Here is a 22,430-nt window from a genome sequence, read left to right on the forward strand (position 1 = left end):
ATTGCAATATGTGTCTTTTCAGTAGGACAACTGAAAAAGAAGCAGTGAAACTGATCCTAAAGTAGCGTAGATAGTTGTTGTCTTGCCTCCTAGTTAACTGGAACTTTTACTACAAGCACTTGGAACATCCAAATAGACATACCTTACTTATTTTATGTTTTCTTTTGTGTCGTTAACGTAATACATAAAGCTGATTTTCCTGCAACTGTTTTTCAGTCGTTGCTAGGTTTCAGTGTAAAGTAACTGTTATTCAAAATTGTATTTGTTTGATATTTTCCACCCAGGGAAGAGCATGTCACTAAAGTGTTTTCAGCTTGTTTCTGCATTGTTGACTAGTTTATTGCTATTACAGGCACTAAGTCATAGGGTTTTTTAATTGTGTTTCTGGGTTCATTGGTGCATGTGTCACTTAAACATCTGGTATATTGTACTAATCTTGTTTGATACTATGAAAATTCATAACTTCTTAGTGTTACAAGGGTGTTACTGTTATTAATGTTGATATAATGTCATGATTTACCACCTGTCGTCTTAGAGTATGTGTTTACAGTATGTGTGTACAGAGGTTGAATTCTGTCCTTCGCAATGTTTTGTTATATATGATAAGCTGGGACTAAAATGTGGTGTCTGTTTCCTGAATGCTAAAAGTCTTGGGTGCTTAGCCACTCAAAAAAAATTTCTAGATCTTCACACACACATCCTCCCCAGCTTTGAAAAGCTCAGGGAATTTTAGTTGAAATAATTGGTTGCTTGGGCTTGGGGTTTGGGTTTTTTCTGACATCTAATTGCTTATGTACAGGTCTTCCATCAGGTACAAGTGATGTTGTCAAAAGCCCTTTTCAGATGCTCCGACAGCAGATCAGTCTTACAGAAATAATGAATACTAGCCGTTTAGATGCCTCTCAGTTTTTAGAAAATACAGAGGATACAGGGCTACAAGAGCACACAGATGAGAACTGCCTTTATTGTGTCTGCGTTCAAGTACTGGGTTATGAGCCTAACAACAAGGTGAACTCTTCATACAGTCGTACAGGTTAGTGTTCCTTGTGGGGAGGTGTGATAAAACTGGACAAAAATATTGAAACTTGTTCATCTTTAAAATTGATTAATCTGGAAGTTTTTTCTTACTGACTATTCACCTTGAAATTAATTCTCTCTAATAAGCTCACTGTGCAACCAGTGGTATTTCTATGGTCATTTCCATCTTTGTGACTTCTAGTGATATTAGTATGACTAGATGCCTGCATGTTTGTGGGTTTTTTTAATATTTCAAAGACCTTATCAAAATACAAAATTTGAAACCTCATTTAGTACTTAAAATCCATGTCCTGAAAACTGATGCTTGCTGTCAAATTCATGAAACATCTGACTTCAAGTCTGTACCATAAAACAAAACAAAGGAAATCAGTTCAGCCTGGAGAAGAGAAGGCTCTGGGGAGACCTTAGAGCAGCCTTCCAGTACCTGGAGTGGCCTACAAGAAATCTGGAGAGGGACTGTTTATCAGGGAGCATAGTGATAGGACAAGGGGTAATGGCCTTAAGCTGAAGGAGGGGAGATTTATATTAGATGTTAGGAAGAAATTTGTTACTGTGAGGGTGGTGAGGCACTGGCACAGGTTGCCCAGAGAAGCTGTGGATGCCCCCTCCCTGGAAGTGTTCAAGGCCAGGTTGGATGGGGCTTTGGGCAACCTGGCGTAGCGGAGGGTGTCCCTGTCCATGGCAGGGGGCTTAGAACTAAGTGATCTTTAAGGTCCCTTCCAACCCAAACCATTCTGTGATTTTTTCATGAGGAGTCTGTTGAAGCTGAGCTGTAATTTCTGGGATTTAGTAATGTTTCTTCAGATTTTGACATTCAGATCAAAGTCAGAATTATTTTTTTATCTAACCTCCTCTGCAGAGCTTGCAGTTATATGCTTTTTTGCAATGTCTGTAATAAAAATATAATCCAGTAATGGATGCTTAGGAATTCTGACTGTTTTACAACAGTGCTACACATTCAGGTAGTATCCCATAGAGTACTGCTGGCAAGGAGGAGGATGTACAAAATGTGAGGATTGGGCCAGAGATTTGAGTTTGAGCTTGAGTTCAGTGTTCAGAAGGAATGGCAAATAAAATCCCAGTTGTAGTCTTCAAATAGCATAGGGGGGTTACAGGTGTGGGAGAGCCAGGCTTTTGTCAGAGGCACACAGCTGAAGGATGGGAGGCCATGAACATGTATTGTAGGAATAGAAATTTCAGTTGAATGTAAGGGGAGACTCTTACAGTGTAACCTGGCCTCAGTTCTGAGGTGAGCCCTTCTCTGAACAGGGGATTGTACTAGGTGATCCCCAAAAGTCCCTTCAGACCTATGTTTTTCTTGGTTCTGTTAACTGCACAACAATTAAAAACTTGAATTTTATATTCATATCTTTACATCCATAATGCCAAAGGCATTCTCATTCTGGAGTGAAACCTCCTGGAAGAATCTTACCTGACACATCTTCTGTGGATGAAGTCAGAGCCCTTTCTGCAACACCCTTGAAAATTATATGAGCAAAAAAATAATGCATATGCAAGAGCAACTTTATTATGCTACATAAAACAGAGCACGGATATATCAGTAAGAGCTCTATGTGTGATTGCTGTTTCTAGGCTTCCATTAGTGTCTGAGAGTTTATAGTTTTCACTCAAGTGTTTTAAGATTCAAAAAAGTTATTTTTTAGAGATTTTGAATATGATTTGTTCAAAATCCGACATCCAGTTTCCAGGTGGTTTATACGTACAGTACATAGTGCATCAGTGTCTTGCATGCTTACTGCTGTTGAAAAATAGGCAAAGCATTTGAAGAGAGGAAAAGTGTGAATAACAAAGATGCAACATCTTGTTTATGTGTTTATGTCAGATTTTTCAGACATTCCATATACTGACTGGTGTGGGCAAACCATACACAATCACTTAGATGTGCATTCCTCTAAATTTTCTGGAATTTCAGGCTGTAGTGATGCGGTATCCCATGGTTCAGCTAGCAGCACCAAGAGTACAGAACTTGTACTAGGTAAGTTTGAAAGCTTTATGAGTATTAGAGACTATAACTCTTCAAGTATTTGTTTAGATTTTGTGGAAAATAGTGTTATTTCATTTATACATACTGTACCAAAGTAATGCTCATTATTTAAAAAAAAAACCAAAACCAAAACACAACAAAAAAAAACCACAAAAGAAAAGAATAAAAACAACATCCCAAAAAAAAAGCCACCTTTGGATGATTTAATTGTTATCCAGGAAGGTAATTGCATTGTCCGTGGTTATGGCTCTTGCGTTAAAGGGTGTGAGTCTGACATGTGGGTGAGGCAGGCCCTCTCGTTGAGTCACAAGGTTCAGAAGGGACCCCCTTGCTTTCTAAACTCTTTCTCAGAGAGGAGCCTAGGTGCGGCTAGGTCCAGTCTTAGTTCCAGACTTGGTCAACAGTTTATATCTGAAGGTTTATATATAGCCACCCATCAGAGTCAACGTTTGCCTGTCAGAGCCCCCTAAAGAACTTTCAGAGACAGTTCTGCAAAGTTGAGAAAGAATAGGTAATTTGTTAAAGCAACAGAAAGTTCAGAATTGCCATTGATAAATACACTTACTGCAGTAGCACTAGTATATGAATATAATGCCAGCAAAGTACTGTCCCGGGTATTCTTCACCAGAAGGTGAAGTTGCAGTGCTTACCAAGAAGACGTCCCTATCTTGGGTGGAGGAGAAGGAGCACAGCCTGTCGACCGCCTCTTCAGAGTCTTCAGTCTCTTCTCTCTCTCCCCAGGGGTACTTTCCTCAATATCCTCAATATCCCAGTCTTAGCTGTCCCCTCCCTGGGGTGACGTTTAACGTCATTTGGGTGGAGAGTAGAGTACTATAGTTGTATAGGTTTAGCATGTACTCCTTTTAGCTCGTTATCATATTTAGGGGTGTCAACTTTGAACATTCATTTCATGGATAATGAAGCAAAAGGTCTCACTCCAGGCACTGTGGCCTTCTGTGTAGAAACCGTCTATCTGTTTATTCCACGTTCTCTAGCCAAAACAGGGCCATCTTGCTGCCATAAGACTCCCTCCTTCAGCTGCCAACCTTGCATGCCAACCTTGCGGATCTCTATCCACGATGTTCGCATAAGAGATAAGCGGACACTGTTGGTTTTAATCTTTTGTGTGCAGTTGTCACAATGGCAGATGGGAGAACATACTTCTAAATTTTTCTTCTTTTTCCTATACAGGATTTCTGCAGGTTATTAAATAATTCTGTATCTGACTTGACAAGCAAATTGATTACCTTTTTTTCCATGCTGGTGTTAGTAATTTTTAATTTATTTTTTTTTTAAATTGAATTTCTGTAAAGAGAAAGGTACTTCTGGTTTTTTAGGCTTTTCTTTCACATTTTGAATTATCATAATTTCTTATGAAGGTAACTGGTTGCTAACTTCTCCAGCATCTGATAGAAACAGAGCAGGTAATCACTCGCCCAGTTTGCCACATGATGTAGTGGTAGACACTACCAGTAAATCACCACATGATTTAGTGGTAAAGACAGCATTGTAATTGAATCCCACAGGTCTTTCTATTTATGAAGTGGCAGTTTACCTTTAAAAATATTTCTGTGTTAAAATTCCTGAAAATAGTATCTTTTTTAAAGTTTTAATTTCAATGGAAATATTTGTTGATAGTTCAGAATACATACATAAATACTTATGTGTCTTTATGGAATGCTAAAACAGACTTATATGGCATAAGATTAGCACTACCAAAGACTATTCTGTTTAAACTCCAGACTGTTCATTTTGGTTTTCCAGGAGTAAAATCCATCCCAGATGATACACCAGTGTGCAGAATACTTCTGCGGAAAGAAGTCTTACGTTTAGTAATCAATTTGAGTAGTTCAGTAGGAACAAAGGGCCATGAAACTGGACTCCTGACGTAAGTATAATACATTTCTGATCTTTTAGCAATGTTTAGTTGTATGTGTTCTCTAAGATCTCTGGGATAGTGATTAACCTTACTTCTGGCTTCTCAGAAAATTGTCAAGCAGATGTGATTGAATGATTAAATATAACATAAAAGCTAAGAAAATCATTTTCCTTTTAATATTTTTTTGCTCTGTCTTTAGTTTCTTACTCTTTCTGTCTCTTTAAAATTAGTAATTCAACTATAGTGATATTTCATTACATACCCAGTATATTACATATCATTTTAAAAAGAAATGATAATTCTTTTTTGTTATTTGTGCCAAATAATATAATCTGATAAGCAGGATAACAAACTGAAACTGGCTTCTTGAGAAACACAAATCTGCTTTGAGCAAAAGTACAACTACTGGAATTAATTTATAGGGAAAAAAAAAACCGTGTTAAAATACAGGAATATAAATCCAGGGCCCAAATGTTATAATAAAACCTGTGGGTTTCTGGGCTCAGTACATTGGAAACTGACATATAACTGCTAAAAAGAAAATACAGAAATGCTTGGTTTAGTTTTTAAAAATGCTTACAGGTGATTAAGTTAACTTTTCTATATTTTTTTTTTATTACTGCTGTACATGTGGGTGCCAATTCTTTGATATACTGTTTTCTTTCTACATCTATTTTAAGACTAGGTGATCTCGGTGATTCTGTACAAGTTTCAAATACATATTCTATTTCATCTATTTAGTAGAGATTTCTTCCAGTTTGGTACAACATAATGCTGTCTGTTCTGATTTTCTTGCTTTGTCAGAGACAGAATTTATAATGCCTATTACTGAAAAGTTCTGCTTTGTTAATGATGGCTATCAAAATCTAATTGAACTTTTTTTTTTTTTTTAAATAGGATGGAAATCTGTTCAAGGCTTATGAATTTTGGGTTGTTTTCTCTTTTTCAGAATTAAAGAGAAGTATCCCCAAGCATTTGATGACATATGTCTGTACTCTGAGGTGTCCTACTTGTTAGCACATTGTACATTTCGACTTCCATCTCGAAGGTTCATTCAGGAGCTCTTTCAAGATGTACAGTTCTTACAAGTAAGTGGAGAGTTCAAATGCATTGAATGCACCAAAATGTGCCAGCTGGGTACTGGTTTCATGTCCAGAATGCTTTCAGATATGTCTTAAAGGAAACCATTCTATGATGTCTTTCTAGTAAAATCTCTACTAACATTAATAATTCGTCTGTGCTTTTCTTTTAGATGCATGAAGAAGCAGAGGCTATTTTAGCAACACCAACAAAACAACCAGTAATCGATGCATCAGCTGAATCCTGACCTCTGTGTTGTGCAGTTCATTGCATATAGACTTTCTGAAATCCTCAGACAACCTCTGACTGACTGGATTAAAAAAAAAAAGCTTTGGAGCATTGTCTTCTAGACCGTTCCAGAAGCTACTGGTACCTGAAGACTGAACTGAAAACTTTTTCTTCCTCAACCAATTATTGCCCCAGTCTTTTGAGCCCTTTGGGGAGTTATTAAACATTACCATAGTTTTAATAATAGTAATTACCAGTATATGCAAGAGCCGAGCACTGAACACCTCCACAAGTTTTCATTTCATTTTCTACCATAAATTAAAAACAGGACAACATGCAGAGACATCTTTTTTTGATTGACTCCTGATTCTGTTCCAGAGAAGCAGAATTATGCCTTGCTTTTTAACCGCTGGATACCGGGAATCAGAGAAATGATGGTGTGTTCCATTGCCAGCAGCAGGGAGCCATGCTGTAATCGTGGACACCAGGGGATTGATGTTAGCCCTTCTCTCTTGGTTTTTGTACTGTTTATAACACTACTTGGGGGTTTGTAACTTCAGACAGAAAGAAAAGCCTCTCTGAATCTGAGGTTTCCTTTAAGTTAATTTAATGTTGCTATAGTTGTAAGTCATTTTATTATCAGTCTCTCCAATTTCATTACATTTACGTACATGTATCTTACCTGAACCAGTTAAGGATTTTCACTACAGTTTGATTTTAAAAATAACAAATCATTTGAACTTAAAATGCTGAAATCACATTGTTTTCCCTGAATGATATGCATGTGTTTGCAGTTTCTACACTCATGCTCATATAGTACAAATGTGGGTCTTACTCTTAACTAAAATCCTTTAAAAAGCATGATTTGTATCAGATAAATGAATATTGTATAAACTAAACTTGAAGACATTTAATCATTGCTGCTTTTGTGAGAATACATAATATGAGTGTTTTCAAAGTTCCATGGAAACAGCCTTTTATAAAAATGAAGGTTTATTTGAATTTTCAATGGATGACTGATCAAGCATCAGATAGTACCAATTGTAGTGAAACGCCTTAAGTACCAAATTTTCGAGCAGCAGTACTTTAAAATTTTATATTGGTATTTAAGACTTGTTGCAAAACTTAAATGATACAGTGACTGTTAATGGCTGAAATAGTTGCCTCTATCACGTTACTAGTGAGGTTTCTAAATTCATGAATGCAAGCTTAAAAAAAATCCCCATCAATTTTATCATGGACCTAAAGATTCAGAAGCCTTTATACGAAGGTAATATAAATATATGCAAATGTGTATATACAGTAGCATGGCCACCTTTGTTAGAATGGCTGTAATAGAAGGGATTACCCTTTGATTTTGATATAGGTGAATAATTCAGCTGGACTGTACTAAGTAGAACGTATTTTTATCCATTCACTTCTACCATTTTTTATAATAGTCAGATTAATACTTAAGTGAAGATAAGTGAAACTTATCCTGATGCTCATAACTCTGTTCTTACTAGCTGTGCTACTGGAGATTTCAGTAAATAGTCCTGTGAAGAGTAAAACATGGTTCCTAGTGAAATGTAGAATTTATTTGTTCTTATTGGAAATTTCACGTTGCCACTGCTTTGCAGCTCTCACTTCACTGCGTTCTTATGTGCACTGCATACCATCACTTTCTGGTAAAGCAAATTGTAAATTGCTGCTCATAGTCAAATTTGGTTCCTAAGATTATCTTTTCATGAGTTCCCGCTTAAAGAAGGAGCAAAAATAAACTGATTCAGCGCTTCTGTGGTCAGTGACACAAGTAATATATGTGTGTGTCAAGGCATGTTTGAAATGCTCTGAAAACATACCACACCAGTAACTATTGGACTTCTCTGATCATAAGAAATAAATGCTTCTGTAAAACCAAAATGTCAATCACAGTAGACCAAATAGTGGTATAAACTCCAAAGGAAATAATGTAGTTTTCCCAAAAATGGGGCTAGCATATCTTATACAGTAGTTCCAAACACTACCTCAGTTAGGCTAGAGTATAAGAGATTTGTTTTAATAACTAGATGGGGTTACATCAAACAACTCCATATTATTTTTCTGCAGTTAAAGGAAAATAAACAAGTTTTGTCACCTGTATTAGAAACCAAACCACCATTGTTCATTTGTTACCAGTTTAACCCATAGCACTTAATGTAGGAAGCGCTATAGGAAGGCTTCTAATTATAAAAAGGTAAGCAAAAGTGATGTCAATATACTTTTGAAAGAATCTGTATCCTGAAATGCTTACGTGTTCTGAAGTACTTGCTTGTGTGGGGATCCATGACAGAAACTTGACGTACAAATTAAGGCTGCAAATTCAGTTACAAAACGTGATGATTTTTTTTTTCTGAAAGTGTATGAGTGTCAGTAGATTTCAACAAGTATGCATCAAGGATGTAAAGTCTGTACTGTACATAACATACAACATTTCTAGAATTAATTTACATATTTACATTAAGCTCACATGAATGTTTCATTTTAATTGGCAAATGAAGGGATACTGTTATTGAAGGAATTTGATATCGGCCTAGTTATAAACTGTGAATTTCTAATTCTGTAGAATTCTTTTTAAGATATCCCTTTGAAAGGTCTTATTTTGGGGTTTTATTTGCTTCATGATAAAACTTCAAAAGAAAACAGTAGTAAATAAAAACTGTGCTTGTATTAACCTTAATAAAGAATCCCTCCACTTCCCCGGGAAAGTTTGCAAGGGAAGCTGACAGACCACCTGCTTTGCATTTTCCCAGTCCAAACAATTGGTGAAACTGTCGAATAAATGGTAAAGCAGGTAGCACTCACTTACACTATATACAAATACAGTTTGGTTGCTGTAGCAAAGGGAGCTCCTGAGTGATTGCACGTGCTGACACAAAGTACTCGGCTCTGAGGCAAAAGCCCCTGTGTGAAGGAGAGGCTGGCTCTGAAACTGGTCGTGTTTGGTCTGCTGTGTTAGCTGGTGATTTTTCTTGGTCTGCTTTTACTGGTGGAAAGGGGCAGAGAGCTGAGGAAAGGGCTCCTGGTTATTTCCCCGAGGGCCTGTTTCTCCCCACTGAGTGGGGAGGGGACAAGGCTGGGTGCTGCAGGTCCCCTCCTGGAGAGAGGGAAACCTATTCAGTCCTCTGAAGTTCAGAGGTGCTGAGTGCTCCCAGCTGTCGTGGACATCACTCAGAGCTGGAGATGGTTGGGCAATGAGGTGTTGGGCCCTTGGCATGTATTTGAAACAGTCACTTTTCTCATCTGACAGTTCTTATTTGACCTGACATAGGTTCCCTAAATGTGCTCTCAAGGGGGTTTGTTATTTTTACCCGAAGACACCACAAAGTGCTAAAGTATTCGGTAACATAGGGCACAGTGGCTTAGCACAGTGAGGTAAGTTGTCCTTACAAATTTTTAGAAAGGTGGTGAGAACCTGCTTGTCTTTCTGTCATTTTATTTTGAAACTTTTGTAGTGGTGTTGATGGAGAGTTCTAATTTGCAGTGAGAGACTGAAAAAACCATACAGCACTGTTACTAGGTGCCTAAAGAGAAAGGTAGTTATTTGAGAAATGGGCAGTAATCAAAGCCTAGTGAGAGATGACAGAGTTGTTGCTGCTTCCTAGTTTGCATCCTGGACTCTGTATTTGGCTTTTCAGATTGCAGGACGCTGGCATTACCTTGTAAGCAAACGTGAGCTTGAGCTGAGCATCGCAGTGGGACCATTCTTGCTGGGCTTCTGTGCGTGTCTGAGGTTTGAGCTCAGCTCCTCTGACTGGGAGCCTTACTGGAGCCAGCTGAAAGCAGGTCCCGTAACTTTAAGTTAACACTTCTCTTACCATGTGCTTATTAAAGGTATATTAGGTGAGAGTAAAACCTGAGCACTGTAAAAGACTTTTGGGAACATGCTAGAAACCATGTTTGTATTTCACTAGAGGTGCCGCCCATCTCCTTGGTCATTTAACTCCTGATTCTGGTTCCCTGCATTGTTTTGTTTCCAACAGATTTGTGTGTTCAGTAAAGAATGTGGATTTTCTCTGGGCTATTTTTGTAACATAGACAGCAATGCCACAGCATGCAGAAATTGCACATTTTGCTTGAGTTGCTTTGTAAAATACACTATTCTATTTGAGAAATGAAATTTATGCCAAAAAGTGTAACATGCCATTTTGCCACTGAATAGGGTGTTTTAGCACAAGATGCAGTGTTAAAGTGGGGAAAAGGTAGACATTTTGTAGATTTAATTGAAAAATTATTCCAATACTGGGCTGTCAGCATCCCTAAAACTGCATTACAAGACGTTATCTAAATTAATCCTTCTGAGGAGGGAAGGGATCAAGGAAAATCTCAAGACTTATTCTCACTGTCCCATGTGGTCTTTTTTTATTTAGTAATACGCTGCTACATATTTGGAGGTTCTAGTGTTTGTAGGTCACTGAACAGACATTGAAATCTGATTTATATTGTATACCTGTAACATAGAAAGAAAAAGTATTTATATATTTTGCGTAAGAATATTGCATTGAGCTGTGTATAATTTAAACAGAGGCTTGTCCCAAAATGGTATTGCCCACCCTGATGATTTTTTTTTTTGTGTGTATGGGGGGGTTCTGGCTTTTTTTTGTATAGTGTGTACAGTTCATGTCGATGGGCATTAAAAGCCTCCTGAAACGTAATCTTATCAAAGGGATGCATTGTTAATAAAATGTACTTAAACTTCTTATAGTTGTTCTGGTCTCGTATGTACCTCTCAGCACTAGAAATGGGTTGGAATTTTATTTATATTTGTAAGTTCCTAATTAACTAGAACAACCTGAAGCTTTCCAAATAAACATTTTTTTGTCAAAAATATATTTTATATGAATGCTTTGTAAGATGCCTTATAAAAATAGGAGACTCTTTAATAGTTTGTACACTGTTTTTATTTTAAAAATTTAGGATACTGATGCTGAGGATTAATAATTTGCCATTATGTGATGGTTTAAGTATTAGCATTTCAACAACAGCTGTGAAAGTTGAATTACAAACAAAAAGACAGAAGTTTACAGTTTTGTACTCATTCAACCATTAATGCAAGACAGATAGATGTCTTAAAGTAAAAAAAGTTATAGATGCCCCCCCCCCCATGCAAAAATACTTTTCTAATCTTTAGTTCTAGTGCCTGGACTGTGGCCTGTGAGTGGCACAAAGGCATCATCCTCCCCGGAGCCCTCCTTTTGTTTTCGGCACAGGTGGTTTCATGCACCAGCATCTGCCACGGCCAGGGAGCAGGAGCGTTTGCCAGTGGACAGGAGCCACCTTCTCATCACCTCGTCTGGCAACCCGGTAAGGTGTGTCCTTGCTTCCAGGCGATGAAGTGCCACCTGAGCAAGATGTGCCCCGGAAGGGCTGGGCAGCTGCTGTCACCCTTCTGTCAGGAGGCACAGCTGGCTGCATTGCCCCCATCACGCCCTGGGGTGAACTCCAGCAGCCTGGCCCCCTGATGGTGCCTCTTCCACAGCAGGAATTTGCATTTCTTTACAGCTGGCCTTTGGCGTCAGGAGCTGCAGCATGTTGGAATTTAAAGTCCTTTGTGGGACAGTCTGACTTCTTTTGACTGACTTCTGCATCGGAATTCTGCAGATGTGTAACTCCTGATCTAGGATACCTTTCAAACCTTTTTAAGTAAATAGGTCTTTTTCTGAAATGCACAGCTTGGAAGCTTTGTTTTAGTAATGACAAAAGATCTCCCTTCTGTACATTGGCCTTTTTTCTAGCAGTAAAGCTTTAAAACTACACAAGTGCATATGATGTGATCAAACACCTTGGAGAAGGAAATGTTCTAAGTCGTGAAGATACTGTGGTATGAAACTCAAATTCATTGTAACACAAAGGAGAGTAATGCAAAGGGAGGAAAGGTTTCTCTGGGATGTCTCCATAGAACAGGAAGTATGATTAGTTAACCATAAGAAAGCCAAGTAACTGCATTCTAACAAAGTTAGCTGCAGCTAAAAACCACTTCATTTTTCCCTTTTGAGAATTGCTTTTATTCTGTGTCTCAAGTAGAATTCTTTTATTTGTGAAGATTCCAGACTTCATAATTACGCAAAAGCAAAGGGTTCCTTTTAACCTCCTCAGTGCAATCTGATGAGGCTTTCAGGTACAATTCCAAATAGTCTACATCATTACAAATGTACAATTTTTTAAAATCAATATTCATTGCTGCCTACTGCGATTCTGAGCATTACAATAAAAATATTTACTTTTTTTTAAAATATGTGCAAAAGTGTTGTAAGATCTAGCTGCTGTGCAACCTGAATAGGATGTTCCTCAGAAATGGGACTCAACCCATACACCTGACCAGCTGATGGTTTGGGGCTGGCTATGTAAGTGCAGGGGTTAACACCAACAGAATTTAAGTTTGCTGGCACAAGTGGAGAGACAGTGCCATGGTAACAGCTGCTGGAAAAACAGTTCCTTTCCACTTAACTCCCCACATTTCTTTGTTTAGTTAGGAGGATTTTGTTTAGGATTTTGAAGGGTCATTCTTCAGAGAAAGCAGAAGTAGGAGGAGCCCCAGATACCAGAAATGGGAGTGGCAGCTCAGTAACAGAGGCCTGTGCTATAAATATCTGTTTTCTGTGCTCTTTCACCCACCAAGTATAGTTAGAAGACAAGTGAAGGTAAAAGCAGGAAGCTCGTAGCATTTTTGTGCACAGGGTAGCACTCCTAGAGAAGTCACAGTTCCTTCCAATCTTTGAGATGTGCCACACTGAATGCAAGCATCCCTTCCATGTTGGCTCCTTACATGGTTTGAGAGAGACAGAAAAAAGAACCTGCGTCCCCCATGGGCTGAGGCAGACTCAGAAGCTGGGGATGCTCCGTCTGCAGCTGCGCAATACAGGCTGGCTGGGGTGGCCAGGGCACAGAAGGTGCACACAGAATACTGAAACATGCTCCTTGAGCACAACCACCTACCTAAGTTAAACTTGCTTGTTTACCTTGCTCCTCTACTTTCTGAATGAAGTAGTTCTTTGCATCAGGATATGAGAGACTGCTGTGACCAAACCGTCTACATAATAGACCACAAAATAGCGTGTAAATCTTACATAATGCCCGTAACTTGTGCTGAAACCATAGCACATGTCATTCCTGTGCACAAGTCAGTATTTTTAAACTAGTCCTGAAGCAAGAGCTTTGCAATGTTAGCAGAAGAAGGACAGTTGGGCTTGTGAAAGCGTTCATCAAAAGGAGAAGTTGTTATGGTTTTAGGCATTCCTATTTATATTGTTTAACCAAACATGGATTCAATGGAGGAGGGTACATCAAAGGCTTCTCCCTAGGCAGCGCACATCTGTTTGTGAAATATATCTCAAGCTGGTCTTTCTGCCAGCTGCTTCTCTGGGTGTCGAGGCAGCATCTTCATTATAAATATCAAAGTAGTAGTGTGGCTGGTACAGCACTGCTGCCAGTTCTGGCTTGATTGCTTCTAGGGTCTCTGGTATTTGATAGGGATTGGATTCAGCTGAAAGGAGAGAAGAATAAGCAAAATTTTCAAACCAAGTATGCATCTGAGGTGTAGGTCTGGGTGTCAAGTGTCTCTCTTCATTTTCATTAGGGTAAATCCAGGAAGAATTGTGACCATTGATCTTATCTTCTGTTGGCCTTGAAGACAACTGGCTCCATGGATGTAAATTCTGGGCTTCCACCTTATTGTCCACTGCTAGCATGTCAGGAATGCAGTCACTTGTTGCCAATACTTTCTCGGAACCGATCTCCAAGAGAATCATAAAACAAAAAAATTACTCAATGACAGCAATCCAGAGTAAAGGAAAGGGAGTAATTACTTCAAGTACTTCTAATACTACCTTTTTTTTTTTAAAATTTGGATTTTTCACATAAATGAACAGAATTTGAAGGAAAGCAAATGTACAGAATGTTAAGTGGAAGCTGCATTTTATGTGGAATTTATCAGAGTATTTATTTAGAGATTTCTTTTTTAAGTAAGTTCACTATGGCTACATTTGACGAAGGAACCATGTCCCTCTACTTAAAAGACTTTGCCAGGTTTTTGATGCTTGCAGTTTGTAGTCTGAACCACAGCCAACTGGAAGGCAGCAGCCTGCCTGTTAGGTTGTGCAGGCTCCTCCCTCTGGTGCTTGTGTTCAGCCAACACCAGCAGCAAAAACATCAGCAGCCCTGTATGTACCACGGCAAAGACATGCTCCCAGTTTTGCGACCCACCGCCACACCACCACCTCCCCTTTGCACGCAGCATGGAAGAAGGAGCTGCCAGTTTGAAGGGCCTACAGAAAATGCTGGAAGCGTTTTGCCAATCCTTTCCTCCCAGCCAGAGCTGGCAGTGGATAGCAGAACGCCCTGTGTCCTCCCCACGGCCAGCAAGTGCACCCCTCTACTCTGCCCTGGTGAGGCCACATCTGGAGTTCTGTGTCCAGTTCTGGGCTCCTCGGTTCAAGACAGACAGGGAACTACTGGGAAGAGTCCAGCGGAGGGCTACAAGGATGATGAGGGGACTGGAGCGTCTCTCATATGAGGGAAGGCTGAGAGAGCTGGGGCTGTTCAGTCTGGAGAAGACAAGACTGAGAGGGGAGCTCACTCATGCTTATCACTACGGGCAGGTGTCTTGAGGAAGGGGCCAGACTCTTCTCAGTGGTGCCCAGTGACAGGACAAGGGGCAACGGGCACAAACTGGAACACAGGAATTTCCACCTGAATATGAGGAAAAACTTCTTTACTGTGAAGGTGACCAAGCACTGGGACAGGCTGCCCAGAGAGGTTGTGGAGTCTCCTTCTCTGGAGATATTCAAAACCCGCCTGGACATGATCCTGTGCAACCTGCTCTGGGTGATCCTGCTGTAGCAGGGGGTTAGACTAGATGATCTCTACCGGTCCCTTCCAACCCCCACCAATCTGGGATTCTGTATGGGGCAGGAATGCGCAGATATAGTTCACAGGCTGCAGCCAAGTGCAGTATCATCTGGTCTGTTGTGTTCAGACAATGCTGGGTTTTGAACAGTAATACTGGAAGAATCACCCACTGTATCAAAAAATTCCATTTATTTTCCAATTATGCTTTCACTTTTTGCAGTAACAGGCTGCAGAATATAAACTGATCACTGCAGAATTACATGAATATCAAAAGGAGAATTTTCCACAAACGCTGATATTAAATTACATTAATTTCTGCACAATGAATGTGACTCATTTTTAAATGCAGTCAACACAATAAAAATATTTTTCTGAAACTTTACTAGCGAAGAATGGAAAAATTCAGTGCTAGATTTTCAGTGATCTTACCTTAAACTCTTTGAATGACAGCACTTTGCTCTTGTTAGGACTAGGTATTACAGGACAGCACCACTCCTTCAGCCTGGAAATAAGAGAGCAAAACAAATGACGTTTTTGTTCTCTCACCAGAGCATATTTTACCAGCAGAAGCCACACATAGATGCGTACGGAAAGAGCAGCAGATGATGAGTGTCCCAGAAATGCCGCAAGCCAAATACAACATGCACACAGTTGGACACCCAAAGGAAAAAATGAATGAGGCCTTACAACAGGCTGGAAACAACAAGCTGCAGCTATGGTTTGTGAATTACACTAGTTATGTTCTCTGTCTACAACGGAAAAATGCACTGTAACTTACCACTTCATCTTCCAGCGGCATATAGCTGCTGCTAGTGATGGAACTATCACTAGCAGGGCTAGAAGGTACAGCGTGTTTGCTGTGAAAGAAAAATACTTTTAAAATTTGTTTTCAACTTCTCAGCTGTTAAAGTCAATATAGCCTGAGTTTCTGGGACACAGATAACATGAAGCCCACACAGGATACTTGCCACTAACTCAGCAGTAAAACTGTGGTCAATGGGTGCCAGATAGTTTGGCTGGAAGTTCTGGGACAGAGCTGTAAGTCTTTGGGCCCTGATTTCCTTTACCAAAATTGAATTATTACTAGATTGCTTTTAATTTGTCCTCATGTTGGCATCTTAACTATAAGGGTAAATTTCCAAAAGTTGAGACAATAATAATCTCATTTAACTATTTGGTTTAGGTTTTTTTTGTCTCAGATCCCCAAAGACAAAGAGACTTTTACTGTGGGACGTTGACAGACTATCTGTACCTCCAGTATGGATGGGCTATAACAAGACACACACTACACAAGTATCCATGCTCTCCTAGGATTTATGCTGATACAAGAATCTCAGTATTTCCTTCTGGTTGGAAGACATAGCCTTGGGCTACGCTCTTCACAAACATCTGAGGCTGTAACACAAAGGCAGAGGGGGAACACCAAGCTAGTGCTGGCTCTCTCTCTGCCCTGGGCCATGCTCTCTTGCCCTGTGCCAGCGAGGCTGAGTGTCCCTAACACACACCACAGCAGGGAATGGACACGTTACAGTCTCCTTTTATCTTTTCTGAGTTAATTAAGCAAGCCCCCGTTTTGATTGCCTGTGTGGCTGTACAAACGTCTGTGCCTGCACAAGAGAAGGCTGGCTAATTGGAGCTGGAATAGGGGTGTAAGAGGCAGAACTGCTTCTGTGAGGGTACCATGAGGGTTTAGACACTGTTCCGCTAGGTAGCCTAAAACATGAAGTCTCCTGGCATGAGCCAATGCTTCACCCTTTCATACCCCTTCCCCTCCACTCCCAACAAATTTTTCAAAATCAAGTATCATCTCTGATTTGGATTGCAAGTTTCACAACCACGACTGCTGACCAGCATGTTGAAGGAAATAGACCTACAGGCAAGGGATTTCCTGTTCTGTTTTGTAGCAAACTACACTGCTACAGCCAACAACCCTTTCTTACTGACTTGTGAAGGAGTTAACTTGGCAATGGATTTAAAGACCGATGAGAATAAGAATCAACATTAGAAGTTAAAGTGTCCATACAGAAATTTTATTATTTGCACATAGGTCTGTACTTTTTTGTCCCATATTAGAAAACCAGTTAAATCCAAATGCAATTCTTCAATGCATTCCAGCAAACAGGACTCACTAGCCATTAAAATGTGCATATATTAAGCTATTTCCCAGAAAGATATGAGACTTAAATAAGGATCTAGAATTATTGTAATTTTAAAATAAAAACCATAGCTACTTAAAAATATCAAAATGCCATGTCGGTATGCACATTTCATTTCTCATTTGGATCCTTTGTCAAGTGCACATTACATCGACGTAAATATTTTCCCTTGAGAAAAGACGACTATTCTAGCCTTTTATCATCTGGTCCTTCTGCTAGAAGACAAATTTTCCACAGTCAATACTCACAGTTAAACGGTGTATCTATGTATATAAAGTCAACAATGGGAGTCTCTCCTCCACCTGAATATGCTTTAACCGCAAGTTTGTATTTTGTGTTTGACAATAGGTGTTTCACAGTGTATCTCTTTTCCTCTGGGTTTTCAATCGTGTATTTACATAGCACTGATTCATCTAAAATGAAACAGATAAGACAGAATCACAGAACCATAAAAATCACAGAATGGTTTGGGTTGGAAGGGACCTCAAAGATCATCTCGTTCCAACCCCCTGCCATGGGCAGGGACACTCTCCACTAGACCAGGTTGCCCAAAGCCCCATCCAGCCTGGCCTTGAACACTTCCAGGGATGGGGCCTCCACAGCTTCTCTGGGCAACCTGTGCCAGTGCCTCACCCACCCTCACAGTAGAGAGTTTCTTCCTAACATCTGATCTACATCTACCCTTTCGTTTTAAAACTATTACCCTTTGTCCTACCACTAGAGGGCCTGGTAAAAAGTCTCCATCTTTCTATGTAAGTCCCCTTTAAGTATTGAAAGTCTGCAAGATGGTCGCCCCAAAATGTTACAAATCAGCTTAACCGAGACCACTAGACCACTGAAATAACAGAACACGTGCAATCCAACTTCTTTGTAATTTGCACACTTTCTTCTGAGAAGGATGATGCATCCTGACTCATTGTCACTGGGCTGAGCTCACATCCCTTCTAACTGGGCTGACCATAGCATTGCCCATCCTCTGGCAGATCATGTCATGACTTACCGTCAAAAGCTACAACTGTTTATTTTATTGTCCTTTTACTAGAGCTTTTTAACAGAATGATTTGGGTTTGCCATTTCCTTTTTCACCAGAATCTTGTAGCCCTTAAACTTATGTCAAGTTCTTTGAGGATAATCAAAAGCAAGAAATCTCTGCCTAAAAAAAACAACCTCTTTTGCCTATTTGCAACTTTAGACCCTAGGGAGAAAAGACTTAGCTTATTCCTCCTGTTCCAAGTCACACCCTTTGTCAGCTAGCTCAGACAAACTGGGAAGTAGGAAATCTTTGATTTAAACATTTTAAAGTCTAACTGGGATTACTTGCAGAATTATAGTACTTGTATGGTTAGTTTAGTCCTGGCAGGAACTCCTACATTAGCCTCCTTCAGTTCAAGCTAACCTTTCCGGCCTGGTACTAGTTTAATCAGCAGAAGGATCTGATACAGGACATGACCCAACTAGAAGATGCAAGGAAAAAAAAAAATACCCTTGAACATGTTGGAAACATCTGAAAATTATAATGGAGCAAGGTCATCTGGAGTAGTTTTGAGTGTGGAGTAGGAAGATCAGATATAAAAGTTTAAACGTGGCTTTGTGCCACCCCACAGCTCAGTTCTGCTGAAGGAACTCCACTGCAGAACACACCCACAAATACTTTCACTATGAAAGAATTTAAATGGAGAATTTACACAGTGCTCCAATCATGAAGGAAATAAACTTTATCCCATCTGTTTCTAAAATATCCCAAATCCTAGTAAAACTAACTTGCTTCCTATGACTCTTATCCAAGAAGACCACAAACAGATGTTTCTGAAATTCATCCTGAACTCAGATCACAAGAGGCAGAAACTTGACTCCTCCTACAGTTCTGCAAGAACCTTTTCTGGAGCTCACACTGGAGTTAAACAGAGCTACAGACAACAGGACAGGGGCCACAAATCTGTAAAAAGCCAGGACCCCCTTCCGCCCATTAGCGCCTCAAGTATTAGACAGGAATCAAAAGCAGCAGGTGTTGAAATCTATATATTGCCTAATAAGCCAATTTGCCTGCCTAATGAGAACTTTCTAAGCTGCAGTATCAGCAACTGCCACAAAGACTTTCACCTGTATCAACAATACAAATTCCTAAATCTCAGAACTCACTTACCTGGAAGAACATGTTTTTTGGATCCTTTCAAATTGCAGTTCTCTTGTGTAGGTGACACATAAACATGATAGCCTCTTACAAAACCAGGCTGTGACTCATTTGTGTGGTAGGAATCCCAAGACAGTGTTACTGCATTGAAAGACAGTTCAACTTTTTCCACAGTAGGGTCAGGCAGAGGAGCTGGAAGAAAGGAAATTCAAGTTAAACTTGCCATTATTTTAGAAGAATGTTTATCTTCTCACTTGAAAAGGTCTAAATTCTCACGTGGTGTTTTTGTTTATATCTTACTTGTATTTAAAAGCTGAGCAAAGCCAAAGCACTCCACAAAACCTCTCAACTCCACAGAGCCTTCACACAGTCCACATTATACATGAATCAGTGACTGCTAATCACAAGTTTGTTTAGCTATTCTAATTAACATGGACTCCACCTGGTCACTGTACTGGCCAAATATCCTCAATGTAGGCCCATGTACATTATTGTACAACTTTTAAATGCTTCACTGATGATACAGAAATGACACAGCAAATATGTTTTCAGATAGTTACAGGAGGAAGGCTGTGAAATTCTTCTGTTTGTGATGAATGAATTCAGCAAATACACAAACCCTAAACATGTTGCCAACTTACGTAGCTCCCTGAGATAACCAGTCTTCTTCTCCAGTAAAGAGGCACTATTAGCAACAGATCCATAGATGTGGAAGTTGTATCTCACCCCCGGAACAAAAGCAGCTGAAAAAGAGTTGAACTGATTACAAAAATAGGTTATGGTTTGTCTTTTGGTTTTGCTTTTACTTAACTGCTTTCTCAAGAGTCTATAAGCCATTAGAAATCTTCTTTCTGTGCTATTGTGCTTTTAAAGCAACTGAAGGAGACACAGGGTAAACCAATTCTTAGTGTGCCTAATGTGAATTGAACACATTTATTCTATCTGAAGGAGAGAACTGACAGAGGGGGTTAATATATTTTTGTTGCTCTAAAGTATTAAAGATGAGTGCACAATAGACTCCGCATACATCAAAGAGCAAGGTAATTTCATTTCCATTTCTGGCACAGGCAAAGGTCATGTTTTGGACTGTTTAATGTGGACATGTACCCATGCAACAGGATTCCATCAAGGCATGGTTATCCTCACTGACATCCACTCCCATTCAGATTATCCAAGTGCAACCCACTGAAGAATTGGACATTTTTTCTCCATGTGTTACCACACTCTCCTTCAGTAAGGATGCAGGCTCCCATGTGTTTGTATGTATGAATTAAAGTGCAGTGCCTTTATTGCATATTGACTTGTCCAGACAAATTTTGTTCAAACGTGTTCCATTCCAAAGTGAACTCTCAGCTCGAGAGACTCCAGGAAGACTATGCTCCTGGATATATATCAGAGGAACTTTCACACAGCCAAAAAAGGATTTAGGTCTAGTGGCTACCACTGGGGTAAAAAACCCACACAGCTGGTCCTATGACGCATTATTTGCGTCACACTGACAGGACTACACCTCTCACTGTACAGTGGGTGTTAAATTGCCCAAGTCTAAACTTCTGACCGGTGTTACAGATAAGGCAGAGCTCCATTTTGCATCTCTCCTGCTAAAAGATTTTTAACTCCTCCATTAATCTCACCTTCCTCCTTTAAGATGTTCATCATCCTCCTACAAGCTATTCAGAAGAGTTTTTTTCTAAAATACTATGCTGACTTCCAAGGCTTAATGGTGCTGGCACATTTGTGGTGTCTAATTAATTTGCTAGGCAAAACATGATGTCACATGCCTTTGAAGAATTACACCTGCACTGTACAGACTACAATATTCCACAGGATTTGTTCCTAAATTCAATTAATGCCCAGAGCATGAAAGATTGCTGCACAGGTATCAGAAAGAAAAATTGTCACCTGAGTTGATCAGAGCACTGGAAGTGTTGGGCTCAAATCTCTTCCACTGCAAATCACAAGGCTGAAACATTGGAAAGTTACACCAATCAATAATGTAACTGTCATATGTATGTCTGGGCTCCCAGGAAATAAAAATGCCATCATCTGTCCCATTAACCTGTTCTTCTTTAACCTCTTCAGTGCCTGGGAATGAACGAAACAGAGTCTCTGTTATTTTCCTCTGTGAGACCTCAGATTCATAAGAGAAGATCAATATAGTTTCTATGCTTAGCTGCTAAAACAATAATAAAATAGTTATGTTCCTTCACTATCAGACATATGGGATCTTTCACATGCTGAAGATTGACCTCCTCATATACTGAAAGCTGACAGTTCAAAAAGCATTCAGTAATTATTACTATATATCCATAAAAAGAACTCAACTGCAGAAACCCGGAGCCATAAACAGAAAGTCACAAGAGGCTTATCACACACAAGAGTTCCCTGCAAGGCACTGGCTGCACCTTCACAGCACCTTCCATAGGTCTGAGGCCCTAGCTTAAGGCTAAATTGAATGTGTTTTGCTCTGCAGAGCCTCTCTCTGCAAAAAAGACTTTCTGTTGTAAGGGATGGATCAAGGCACTTGTACTTAATATATATAGTTGTCACCCTGTAGGCAAAAATAATACAGTATTAATTTCCACATAGCAGTGATTTTAGTTAACATGCCAGTTAATTTGTTCCCGCAAGATGACAAATTATCACTTCATTTAAAATAGGTAGAAACAAAACTCTCATAAGGGAAATAAAACTGAAAATACTCCCACTGTTACCTGTAGCTCTAGGGATGATCAATACTGAAGGAAGTGAATAATTAACATTGTTCTTTGCTATGATACTGATTCTGTAGGAATGGTTATCAATGGAAATCCTTGTGCTATTGTAGACTGATGAAAAAGAGATTTTTTCAGGCTTAGAGCCATCTTCTACTTTTTCCCAGGTTACTTCATATGAAATACTTCTTCCATTTGCTCGAAAACTTGTTCCTTGCTGGGGAAAAATTTATGGATGTAGACACCAATTACTTAGTAAACTTTGCCAAAAAAAAAAGAGAGGAGAATTTAGAACTTTGAATAACTAATTTGATGTATTATTTCTATAAGAATA

The 22,430-nt window shown here is 39.4% G+C and overlaps 2 protein-coding genes across 3 annotated transcripts in view; one reads left to right on the plus strand and one right to left on the minus strand.

The window, feature by feature from the left end:
* RICTOR (RPTOR independent companion of MTOR complex 2) overlaps nucleotides 1–10,948 on the plus strand; it is a 103,097-nt gene extending 92,149 nt beyond the window's left edge. The window contains exons 34-38 of one of the 2 annotated variants that reach the window (XM_075739893.1): nucleotides 800–1,033; nucleotides 2,882–3,034; nucleotides 4,808–4,931; nucleotides 5,872–6,010; nucleotides 6,175–10,948. In XM_075739893.1, the coding sequence (XP_075596008.1) occupies nucleotides 800–1,033; nucleotides 2,882–3,034; nucleotides 4,808–4,931; nucleotides 5,872–6,010; nucleotides 6,175–6,249 (725 nt within the window). In that variant the 3' untranslated portion in view covers nucleotides 6,250–10,948. The remainder of the gene's footprint in view (nucleotides 1–799; nucleotides 1,034–2,881; nucleotides 3,035–4,807; nucleotides 4,932–5,871; nucleotides 6,011–6,174) is intronic. The other variant, XM_075739894.1, reaches the window with a different exon arrangement.
* A 185-nt stretch (nucleotides 10,949–11,133) lies between these two features.
* Nucleotides 11,134–22,430, minus strand: part of OSMR (oncostatin M receptor) — a 37,602-nt gene continuing 26,305 nt past the window's right edge. The window contains exons 13-20 of the mRNA XM_075739903.1: nucleotides 22,097–22,313; nucleotides 21,285–21,467; nucleotides 20,024–20,125; nucleotides 19,395–19,574; nucleotides 17,500–17,664; nucleotides 15,874–15,952; nucleotides 15,525–15,597; nucleotides 11,134–13,981 (exon numbers count right to left, since the gene is read on the minus strand). Of these exons, the coding sequence (XP_075596018.1) occupies nucleotides 13,532–13,981; nucleotides 15,525–15,597; nucleotides 15,874–15,952; nucleotides 17,500–17,664; nucleotides 19,395–19,574; nucleotides 20,024–20,125; nucleotides 21,285–21,467; nucleotides 22,097–22,313 (1,449 nt within the window). The 3' untranslated portion in view covers nucleotides 11,134–13,531. The remainder of the gene's footprint in view (nucleotides 13,982–15,524; nucleotides 15,598–15,873; nucleotides 15,953–17,499; nucleotides 17,665–19,394; nucleotides 19,575–20,023; nucleotides 20,126–21,284; nucleotides 21,468–22,096; nucleotides 22,314–22,430) is intronic.

The sequence above is a fragment of the Balearica regulorum genome, chromosome Z (assembly GCF_011004875.1).
Source record: "Balearica regulorum gibbericeps isolate bBalReg1 chromosome Z, bBalReg1.pri, whole genome shotgun sequence".
Lineage (NCBI taxonomy): Eukaryota > Metazoa > Chordata > Aves > Gruiformes > Gruidae > Balearica > Balearica regulorum.